Genomic DNA, 12,354 nt, shown 5'->3' with positions numbered 1-12,354 from the left:
TCTACCTCCTGTGCTCCATTTCCTTTTTTTTCTTACTGGCCTTAAATAAATGAATGACACGGTTGGAGTTAAATGGTTCCAACGTGACATGCATGACACAACCAGAAGGACATGGTTAGACTCCTGCTGTGAGTCTAAAAATGTTAATGGGAAATACAGCTACGCAATTTTTATTATATTAAATTTAGTTTTAGAAATTCTAAGGTATGGCTATTAAGTAAAGCTAAATGAAAATAAAATTAAAATATTTAATTTTGAGTATATGCAAAAATTTAAACTAAAGTACAAACCTGTCCGAGGTTAAGAAATGTTACAGCATATCTTGGGTCTGTGCTATCTCTGAAGGCTTCTTGACCACTGTGATAAAATTCCACATTACTTATTCTTGCATTTCCTGGTGGGGAAAAGAGTTACACATTTTTTTCTTTGAAACTGAATAAAAATTTTTCAAAAACTATGAAAGTTCTAGTAATTTTCCAAATTACAAATTTGCTTTCAACTTTTTCAAGGAAATTACATTCATTTTTTGTTCTTTTAATCCAAATAAGGTAATGTTTCTAAAGATGTTTTTTCACTGCCCTTCCAAAACCTCTTTAGATATTTATTTCTGAATAGCATCCATTCTCCATGAAATTTTAATATCACAGATGTACCACATATTGGGGTCACAAAGAGTTGGACACGACCTAGCAACTGAACAACAACTACATATCTGTCACTGTATAGCGGCCCTTTGGAGGACCATAGACTGTTTAAGCTTTTTTTGCACCCAAGAGTCAGTTTACACCTGTCAGTGTTATACTGTCCCTGTTAAGAATGCATGGCATGAGATACAATTTATAATTTACCTGACATTTCAATTTTGATGCTCCAAAGAGCTTTTTAAAGACATTATCTTTACATAATTTTTTCCAGAATATGTACTGCCAAGTATCTGCAGATCGAGTTTGTCATAAGTGCCACTGAAGTGACAAAAAGCAATTTCATAGATTATTAGGAACAGCCATAACAATCTGTGAGAGATGACTCTATGTCAAGTTCTGTACTAAGTGCTTAACAGGCTATGTTTAATTCTCGTACAACATCTATGAGTCAGGAACTCTGATTACTCCAGTTTTTTATACAGGTTAACTGGGGCACAATGATTCATGTCTGAAAAAAAAAAAAAAAAAAACCCAGTAGAGAATATTCCTTGTTTCAAAACCTGATGTCTAATGAAATGCATTGGAGAAGAGTTATTTTACACTAGAAGGAAAATTGAATTCTGTCTGGAAATCAATGAGCCGGTGTTTGTATAAATGGTGAAGAACTTAAGAAGTTCATAATGATACTCATAAGAAAACAAAACTAAAACTCCTTGTCACCTTCAGAGGATGATTGGGAACCAATTCATTATTTTGAAAACCAAAAAATAAAAGGAAAGAATTCAACATTTTTTCTATCTAAATTATCCTTCAAGGTAGTCAAACAGTTGTCTGGGGAAGCTCCTCTTTATAGAAATATTCAAGATTATAAAAGAGGAGGGAATGGTAGTATTACCTTTTTAAACCTCAGTGATTTAATAGATCCAGGCAATGATTATTAATAACAGCTAACTTCACAAAAGGAAGAACAATTGTATATTATGTGCCTATTAATGGAAAAACAACCACCAGTTGTGAGGAATTCTTGCCTAAAAATTGAGTCTGGGTCTGGTCATTTTACTAGTTCTAAATTTTCTACTTATTCATAGAGAATACAAAGGAGGCAGGAACATGTTAAATTCTAGGGGTGCATCCTAATTGGGGCTATTGCAGACACTATATGACAGATGACCTAGCTTCTTTTATTAGTAAATTACAAGGGAAGAAAAATGAATCAGAGATTTAAGATTCATAACCAGTTGCAATATGGATCTATTTAGAGTCCAACTTGAACAAAAAAGTCAAAGAGAAAGAAGGAAATTAAGAAAGGAAGGAAGATAAAGAAAGAAGAGGAAAATGGGAAAGGGGAGGAGGAAACAAGAGGGAGTGGGAGGGAGGGAAAAAAGGAGGAAGGAGAAGAAGGACTGAACTGGAGAATTCTGAACAGTCATTTGATGTTTAGAAATTATAGCTAACATTTTAAAATCTGATTCTTACAGATGTTTTTAAAGATGTCTTTTAGATTTACACACTGAAATATCTCTAAATGAATATGTGGTTGCTCCATTCATAAGAGCCAAGATACAGAAACAACCCAACTGTCCATCAATGGATGAAAGGATAAAGTTGTGAGATACCCTCCCCTCTATCTATCTAAAATATTCCACTGTATATGTACATATATCACATCATACAGCCATGAGTAACAAAGAATGAAGTTCTGTCATTTGGGACAACATGGATGGACCTGGAGGGAATTTCGCTAAGTGAGATAAATCAGACAGAGAAAGACAAATGCTGCATGATCTCATTTATATGTGGAATCTTAAAAAACTTCTGCATATAAATGAAATGTATTCAGGTTCAATCCCTGGGTCAGGAAGATCCCTTGGAGAAGGAAATGGCAATCTGCTCCAGTATTCTTGCATGGAGAATTCCACGGACAGAGAAGCCTGGCAGGCTACAGTCCTTGGCATAGTGAAGAGTTGGACACAGCTGAGTGACTAACATACACAAGAAAGCTGAATTCATAAAAACAGAAAATAGAAAGGTGGTTATCAGGATCTGTGGGGTGGGAGAAATAGGGAGCTATTTAAGGGTATAAACTTGCAACTAGTAGATAAATAAGTCCTGGAGATCCAATGTACAGCATAGGGAAACAGCAAAAATACCATATTATAAACTTCAAAGTTGCTAAGAGACTAGGTCTCAATTGTGCTCACCACAACCAAAGAAATAATACTTATACGACATGACAGAGATGTTACCACTACTGTGGTAATCAAATGGCAATATATAAAAGTATCAAATCAACATACTGTACACCTGAAACTTACCCAATATTATGTGTCCATTATATCTTAAAAAATATATGCCTGCTGCTTCAAAATAATCTGGGGCTTGAAGAAAGTGGGTGAGCACATAGGTAAAACAAGATTGGCCAAAGCTGATACTTGTGATAATTGGTGATGATAAGCATTATACATTTCTCTATTTTTAATATATGTTAGAAATTTTCCTTCACACAAGAATAACAGATTGGTTGTGCTTGTTATGAATTGATTTGTCTTTTGAGTGTGATGCTGGGCAGGTTTCCCAGGTGGCACTAGTAGGAAAGAACCTGCCTGCCAATCCAGGAGATATAAGAGATGCAGGTTCGATCCCTGGCCTGGGAAAATCCCCTGGAGGAGGGCATGGCAACCCACTCCAGGATTTCTGCCTGGAGAATTACATGGACAGAGGAACCTAGTGGGCTACCAGTCCATAGGATCGCAGAGTTGGACATGACTGAAGCAACTTAGCACCAGGCATGTGACAGTGGGTAAGCTGTTACCTAAGGTCATTGTTAATTTGATAATTAGTTTGTCTATGAAGATAAAATTAGAAGAATAATGTTAGGAATTTGGTTCTGGAGGGTGGTACCTGGACTATATAATACATAACAAGGCTCTGTTTTTCAATGTTAAAAAACAATACTTCAGGCCCAAAACAGAGTCCCTTTTGCTAAGCCCTGCATCACCAAACAGACTTAATTACATTTTCAGCTCTCCTGAAATGGAATCTTAAACCAGCCCATCAGGAATTGCCTGATCGGCATTGATTAGGTAATCTGCTTGATAAACCTCTGCTCCCCCTACATTAGCCTTGCAATTTCCAATCCTCTTTTTGCCTAGTATAACTACCTTGTTGCTGCTTCCTTCTGCCTATAAGTCTTCTGTTTTGCACAGCTCTTTGATGCTCCTTTGCATTTGTTAGATTGGCTGCTACCCCATTCATGTATCCTTGAATAAAGCTAATGAGATCTTTAAAATTTACTCAGTTGTATATATATATTTTTTTTAACACAAGTGATCCTATAAAGGAGTGAGGATTATTTATGAATTAAACATGGAAGAGACCATGCTATATTTCATTTAGAAAAATAAACTGAATCTGTACTAACCTTTAAAAGTCACCATATTTTCAGTGAAGGAACTGACTAGGACGTGTGCACCAAAAGATTCCTTCAACCAACCTGGATAATCCTCACCAAGTATTTTGATGTTCCTACTCAGTATCCCAACATCGGCGGCTAATGTGTAGCTCTGACTAGTTCCAGGAACATGGTATCTTTCAGCTGCAGCAGAAGGACAGTTAGATTATTACCAACACAGAAATATCTGTCTTTATTAGTTTCTTTGCAGCTTACAGGCCACATAACTTTCTAATATGCCAAAAGTCAGAACAAATACATGAATTGATTCAAGTTACATGCTTAAACGTACACAGATGACAGCTAGAAATTACACCTTTTTATTTATAAAAAATAATCAAAAGTAGTTCTTCAATTTATACCAAAGCAATTATTATAATTGCTTAGAAAGTTACTGCTTCATAGGTATTTTGCGATCACTTCAAATTATACATAAAGACACACTTGTAAGGCAAGTTGGGGAGCTTACTGTAATTTTAACAGATGAGGAAATGAGATAGAGAAGTAAAAGAACTTGTCTATGGCCACGTGGAGAATCAGTAACACATAGATATTACCTCTCCTGATGCTTAAACCTTGGTTTGCTCTGCTTTTCCTGTGATATGTTTTGTATCAAACACAATTCTTTATAAATATGTAGTATATCCTATTTATCAAACACAGTCTGTACATTTACATTTTCATGATTTAAAAACAAAACCTAAATTACATTCTACATTTCAAGAGATCTCATTCAAAACTTTAAAACAAGCAGGTACATTTCAAACAGAGAGAAGTATCTGGCACTTTAAATGAAAGAATCTATACTATCAAACTTCAAAAACTACCTTATGATTAAAATATTCTTCAAAGAAACCCTTTACTTTTGATTTAAAGAAAAATATGTGATATAGAATGATAAATACGTGCTTCTATCAAAATACTACTTTAAAAAGTTTCTTTTATCATGCAGATCAGATATCCACCAGTGTATCATGCCGCCTTAGCTGGGGTTCTCAGGAACATCAGAAGTACCTGAATGGCTTTTCTAACATTACACTCCTGTCTGCTTCCACCTCCTGTGATTCAGATGAAGGTAGCATGTGAAATGAGGCATCCCTGGTGGCTAAGACAGTAAAGAATCTGCCTACTATGCAGGATACCTGGGTTTGATCCCTGGGTTGTGAAGATTCCCTGGAGGAGGGCATGGCAACCCACTCCAGTATTCTCGCCTGGAGAATCCCCATGGACAGAGGAGCCTGACAGGCTACAGTCCATGGGGTCGCAGATTTGGACACGATTGAGCGACTAAGCACAGCACAGCATGTGAAATGGGAAAAGGCTGGGGTGCAGGGAAGGCCCTGATTCTACAAGCTGAAAGATCACCTTCAATTGATTCTGATTAATTCCTTCTCTCCTTGAGAATCAGAGTTTGCCATTTTGCAGTAGCTTGTCTAAATGCAGTTACCACTGAGGAATGTGTCAGTGAATCTTTGCCCAATCAGGGCAAAGATGCTCTTGGATCAAGGTTTCTCAAATTTCAGTGTGCATAAGTATGTCTAGAAGCGTGCTTAAAACAGTGCCAGCCTTATCCCATGGAATATAATGGTTACTGCTGAATATTTGCTGAATAAACGAATACATATAGCAGGAACTCTTGGCAGCCAACACATAAAGAATAGCACCCTCTGGGTACCACTGCCAATCTCACTGAAATGCACCTATAAAATAATTGTGAGATATTTCATCAAATAATTGCAATTACAGAGGGGAGGACTGCTGCTGCTGCTGCTAAGTCACTTCAGTCGTGTCCGACTCTGTGCGACCCCATGGACTGCAGCCCACCAGGCTCCTCTGTCCATGGGATTTTCCAGGCAAGACTAATATGTGACTTTTTCAAGACATTTTAATGATATAGCTACCAGTCCATTCTAAAGGAGATCAGTCCTGGGTGTTCTTTGGAAGGAATGATGCTAAAGCTGAAACTCTAGTGCTTTGGCCACCTCATGCGAAGAGTTGACTCATTGGAAAAGACTCTGATGCTGGGAAGGATTGGGGGCAGGAGGAGAAGGGGATGACCGAGGATGAGATGGCTGGATGGCATCATTGACTCGATGGACATGAGTTTGAGTGAACTCCAGTAGTTAGTGATGGACAGGGAGGCCTGGTGTGCTGCATTTCATGGGGTTGCAAAGTCGGACACGATTGAGCGACTGAACTGAACTGAACTGATTTGGTTAAAGAACAGCCACTTACCAAAGTGGGTGTAGGAAAGGGCATCATTGAGAATGAGAATTTTGTGATCATGCAGGATTTTAACGATGCTTCTCGTTTCCGTCTGGTGGAAATCATAGCTTGTGGTTGTTATCACAATCTCTTCACCCTCCTTAGAAAAATTCCAAATTCAAGACAATTTTTAAAAATAGGTTTATATCTCTTAATAGCTATTAAATAATTCTAATTTAACTTACATTGGTTACAACCATAGTATTATAGAGAAAATAAACCATATCTTTAGGTTTCTAAAATATATATGCTTTAGTTTGATGCTAAGAATTCTATATCCTGAATTATGTCAATATTTCCTCAAGTTGAATTCAGTCAATATACATTTTTAAAATTAGATAGATCAAAGCAAATATATTCGTATATATATTAAAAATTGGTCAGAATAATATTCTTAAGACTTAAAAAAATTCTCCCCAGATTTTTTTACACAATTAACTATCACTGGATATTCCTGAAAGGTGAGAAAGGCAGAGAAAAGCGACAGTACAGGGTCAAGTCTTAGAATCTCTATCATATATGACAAGCTCCTCTTTGTCATCCAAGCCTCTGCTCAACTATACTTGCAGAGGAAGAAAAAGATGTTTTGCCTCTACCCTACCAAGTTCTTAGCTAGGACCTCTGTAACAAAAGACCGAATAACATGAGAAAAGCGTATGTTTTATTCAGTGTAAGTTTTAAATGACAGAAGACCTGAAGAAATTGTTAAAGCTGAGCACTTAAAAAATTATTTATTTGTGAAATTTACTGATGCGCTGACTCTTTGCAGCTGCACGCAGGCCTTCCCTAGTTGTGGTGAGCGAGGCTACTCTCTAGCTGCAGTGCACGGGCTTCCCTTGCATGGCTTCTCTTGCTGCAGAGACCAGGCTCTAGGGCACATGGGCTTCAGGAGTTGCGGCACTTGGGCTCAGTTGATGCAACCTGGGTTTTCTAGAATGCAGGTTCAGTAGTTGGGGTGCACGGGTTTAGTTGCCCCACAGCATGTGGAATCTTCCCATACCAGGGATTGAACCCATGTTCCCTGTATTGGCAGGCAGATTCTTAACTACTGGGCCACAAACGAGCATTTTTATGGAACAGTGGGGAGTACAGGGAAAATGTGATAGGGTATGAGCTAAGTGTAGAAAACTGGGATAAACAGCAACACTTGTCCATTCTGATTCCTCTCTATGTCTCTTTGTCTTTAGAGCTGAGGATGGTCCTTTCTTCTGGGTATAGGAAACTTTCACATGAAGGTTTTATGACCTGCTTCAGGGGAAAGTCAGAAAGTCCTCCTGCACATGCAGAAATTTTTCGGCTTAAAATAGTCAATATTTTTGGATAGCATGTCCTGAATACTGTCACACCTTTGACAGAGGCCGTCTTTGGCAACTCAATTTAATGTCATCTGCCACCCTCTACCATGGCAGTCTCTATTTCCTTCATTACGAAGACTATGATCTAAAATTAACACGTATTTATTTATTCATTTAGTGTCTGCCTCTCTCACCTCAAGGCAATTTCCTCTCTATTTTGACCAATTTCTTCACAAATGAATCTTCTGTGCCTAGAAAATGTTTGAAACTCAGCTAAATATTAACTGCTTAAGTAATATGCATAAAATATTAACTGGATAAGTAATAATAAATGATCATTGATAATGGGGATATTTAAATCATTTAATCAGCTTTAAAAAGTAATAACACCTCAACTATCACAATTATCACATGCAAACCTATGAATGTAGCAGAGATTGGAATTGCCACTATTCATACTCTATCAAAATCTCTTACTTAGCCTAGGCCTTTTTTGAATATCACTAGGCATCAAGATCTGGTTTCTTTCCAAACACTTAATGTGTAAAATCACAAATTAGAAGCAAATCTCAGATAAGTGAGATAACACAAAAGTGCATTTTAAAAAATTCCTTTTTCTGTTTGCCAAGAATTTGTAAACAAATTTTTTTTACCCTCAAACCTTCGTATTTCCCTTTTGTAACTTATACATAACGTTCTTTATATATTCTGAAGAACCTCTGACACCACAATTTTTAAATGCCTACTGTCAAAGTCAGATTTTTGAGTGCAAGCTAATTGTAAAACACACATTTCTTGCCTGGGTAATCATGTGAGAAAATTAATGTCCATGAAAATAAAGAAGAAACCTTTTTAAGTTGACCCACTGCGTGTTTTTACTTCCCCCGCAGAGTAATTCCCCTACCTGCCAATCCACAGCATCCATCAGAGAAAGGACTTTGGAACCTGCCTCTGCAGTTTCTGAGAGTTTAGTTTTATATATCGAATGTGGAATTCCATGAAGGTCCAGTTCACCAAACACCCCTGAAGGAGAAAAACCCACTCCTATTTATTCACCATACAGAACTGAGTTAGGTGCTAGTATAAAATGAAACAATAGATATATTTCAGTAAGTGATTGAACATTTTAGAATTAATGCAAAGGATTAGGGTTATCTGCTCAGGGCTATAGAAGAAAGCTTTGGCTCTCTGACCCATTGCTAGGAATCTGGTCCCTAGAAATTAAATCCAGTACACAAGGATACATGAATGAGGATGCTTAATACAGCAATATTTGGAAATACTAGAAAAACTAGAATTAATCTAAATGTACATCGATAGCAGAATGAAGGAGTAAATTAGAATATATTATAATACTGTAGTGTAATATGCCATAAAAAGGAAGAGCTTTATATGTAAGTATAGATCTGGAAAGATATTCATATGTTAACAAGAAAATGCACAGTAATATATTTAGCTTGACCATGTTTTTGTATAAGGCTTCAAGTCATTTTATGTAATATGAATATAGACAAAGATAAAAAGCATGAAAAGAACATGTAGAAACTGCTAATGTTAGTTTCCTCATGCAGAAAGGAGAACTGGTAAGATGTATGTCTTTTCTTGATATTGTTCTGTGTTGTTAGAACTGGTATTTTTGAAATAAAAAAATAAACACATAAAAAAAATTTTTTTTAGGGTTGCATTTGTCTGCCTCAGGAAAATTTTTTTTTCTTTTTCCTTTTCTTTATCCCACACTGTGTGGGATTTTAGCTCCCCGACTAGGGATCAAACCTACACTCCTTGCCCAAAAAGCAAAGTCTTAACCAACTGAACTCCCAAAGAAGTCCCAGGAAACTTTTAAGATTTGAATTTGTCTGTTCTGGAAGAACTAACTCAATTTTAAGCCATTTAAAAAATCCCCTTACTTACTATCACTGTTTTAGAAATTGTACATTACAGCTAGTGAAGCACATTTATTGAACTGGCCAAAAAGTTGGTTTTCGGTTTTTTGATAAGATAGTATGGGGGAGAAAAAGTCTGAACGAACGAGCTTTTTGGCCAACACAGCATGTATCTTTTAAGTAAAGACGCAGTGGTGATTTGAGAGGATAGCATTGAACCATGTGTATTATCATATGTGAAATAGATCGTCAGTCCAGGTTCAATGCATGAGACAGGGTGCTCAGGGCTGGTGCACTGGGATGACCCTGAGGGATGGGATGGGGAGGGAGGTGGGAGAGGGGTTCAGGATGGGGAACACATGTACACCCATGGCTGATTCGTGTCAATGTATGGCAAAAACTGCTACAATATTTTAAAGTAATTAGCCTCCTATTAAAAAAAAAAAAAGATGCAGTGGTATTAATAAAAGCGGTTATTTACTGGGACCAAATTAAACCCTCTCAGGTCCATTGCTTTCTAGGCTCAAATCGGAATCTGTACAACCACACAAATGCAACTGGAAAATTAAAACACATCAATAGTTACAACTGGATAACTGACACCAGAGTCAACTGATCCACAGATTACTAACACTGTGTAGGAATAATGTGCAGGAAAGTTACCTTAAAGGGGAAAAGTCCTAAAGTATGAAAAATAGTATTGTTTCTACAAAAGAAAGATTATTAAGAAAACCAGATTAGAGAAATAATCTACATATGGAGTGATCAATGTTAGTTTTGTAATAAATTACATTTTGGTTTAGAATTTAATGTGGCATGATTTAATTTTTTTAAATGTCAGCAACTTTTATAACCCATTACTACAAATCAGTGTTTGTAAAAACTTCTAATACTGTAAATTTATGAACTGAGGGCAAGTCTATTACTGCTCCATGTTTTAAAGCAGATTCTCAAAACTAACACGATTCTTTCCGTATCTGGGAGCACATACCTAAGACCTTGGATCCTTGATTTGGTCCTTCTGGAAGAGCCCACTCTGGAGTAGAATGATTCCCTCTCAGAACAATCTGTAATTCTCCTTTGAAAGGATTGTCTTCCCAGCCACCGATTAATCTACCTCCCTGAAGTGAAGCAGAAAGTTGTTAATACTTAGAAACTGAGCAGGAAAAACTTTCCCATAAAAAAGGAATTAGGAAGGCTTGCAGCCTTCTCTAATGAAAATAAATGAACTGTTGTTTTACAGAAAAACAGTATTGTAACTAGAAGTGATCTTAATTTAACTCCTCCACTTTGGGATAGGCAGTTTAAATTATTTTTTCCAAGGTCAAATTCAACCTCTACTTGTCAGAACTGGACCTAAAACTGAGACCTCCTGACGCCTAAACTAATGCTGTTTGAACAGATCACACTGTATCTTAAAATAACACAGCATATATAAAGTATATTCTTTTCATTTTTGTTCAGTTGCTATGACTCTTTTGTGACCCCATGGGCTGAGTCCCACTAGGCTTCTCTGTCCATGGAATTCTGCAGGCAGGAAGACTGGAACGGGTTGCCAGTTCCTTTCTCCAGGGGATTTTCCTGACTCAGGGATCCAACTCGTGTCTCCTGCATTGTAGGTGGATTCTTTACTGCGGAGTCACTGGGTAAGCCAAGCTATGCTATTCATGAGCCATCACTGTTAATAAAAATTACTATTACTAAATGGTTTCTGATTCTATGCCAGGTTTAACATGCAAGGCTTTACATATTTTATATCATTTAACCTTTACACTAAACCCATGAATTGGAATTATTATCCTCATTTCATAGATTATAAAACTGATGTGGAAAGAAGTCAAATAACTTAACTTGTTACCCAACAATTTAACAATGAGGTAAGGATTCAATTGTAGCGGTAACTTCCCTCTAAGCTCTGCATCTAACCAAAATATAGCATATCTTTAAAGCTTTAAAGGCCTAGTTTTATGAAAGAAGGCTCCCATTTATTTTTTAGTGGTGCTTAATAGCTTTTGGTTAAGCTATTCTTTTAAATGAACACCAATAAAACACTGACAGAACAATTAAATTGATTAAACTACTACATATTCAAGACCATCTGAGGTCTATGAGAGAATGAGGTGATTATTTCAAACTGAAATATTTTTATTAGCCTGCTCCTGGTTTTCATAATCCCTTCTACATCCATTCATCTTAAGAAATACTGTTCACTTTCTTTTTTTTAAGAAAAAGGCTTAAAATCTTTTTTTCCCCCAGAACTCTAGGGAATTCTCTGTTAGATGCAGCAAACTGTGAGTTTAGTTTTACCTAACAATGATATAAATTATTTTAAAGGACTGAAAATGAGGAGACCTCATACTACAAAGTAGCATGATAATTACCACATAAGGAATGTGTTAAAATGTAAAGGAGAGCAGAAATATAAGTTCAATGTATTGAACTTAGGCTTGCATTTCATGGGGCAGGGCCAGTTGTGTTTCAATTCACATCAATTGAATATGCTTTCTTATAAGCTGTTCAATAAATCTCCAACATTTTAGCACTTGGCTAGTAAGGGTGAAAGTTAACAAGACCCTCAGTCTTACCTGCAGTGATATGTAGGTAGCATTCAGAATAACTTTTCTGTAAGAAGACTCTGCAGCTCCTACATTATGTTTATCTTGCAATTCTAGAACCCCCCAAATAACAAGCCTTTCCATTGGTGGAATATCTGTGTCTGCCACAATCCATGTTCCTATAAAACAAGACTTTAATGTAAGGAATATAACGTAATCCATAGACTATAGCCTATAGATAAAACATTGACAGCCTTATTA

General features: G+C 36.6%; 1 protein-coding gene across 2 annotated transcripts in view; it reads right to left on the bottom strand.

Moving 5' to 3' along the window:
* PKHD1L1 (PKHD1 like 1) overlaps positions 1–12,354 on the bottom strand; it is a 177,424-nt gene that overhangs the window by 45,100 nt on the left and 119,970 nt on the right. For both annotated transcript variants that reach the window (XM_006069588.4, XM_044928623.2), the window contains exons 55-60: positions 12,124–12,272; positions 10,530–10,659; positions 8,560–8,678; positions 6,331–6,460; positions 4,066–4,239; positions 291–394 (exon numbers count right to left, since the gene is read on the bottom strand). In XM_006069588.4, coding sequence (XP_006069650.4) covers positions 291–394; positions 4,066–4,239; positions 6,331–6,460; positions 8,560–8,678; positions 10,530–10,659; positions 12,124–12,272 — 806 coding nt within the window. The remainder of the gene's footprint in view (positions 1–290; positions 395–4,065; positions 4,240–6,330; positions 6,461–8,559; positions 8,679–10,529; positions 10,660–12,123; positions 12,273–12,354) is intronic.

Source organism: Bubalus bubalis, chromosome 15 (assembly GCF_019923935.1).
Source record: "Bubalus bubalis isolate 160015118507 breed Murrah chromosome 15, NDDB_SH_1, whole genome shotgun sequence".
NCBI classification, from domain to species: Eukaryota; Metazoa; Chordata; class Mammalia; order Artiodactyla; family Bovidae; genus Bubalus; species Bubalus bubalis.
The sequence above is the reverse complement of the archived record's forward strand: the minus strand, read 5'-3'. Positions and strand labels throughout refer to the sequence as shown.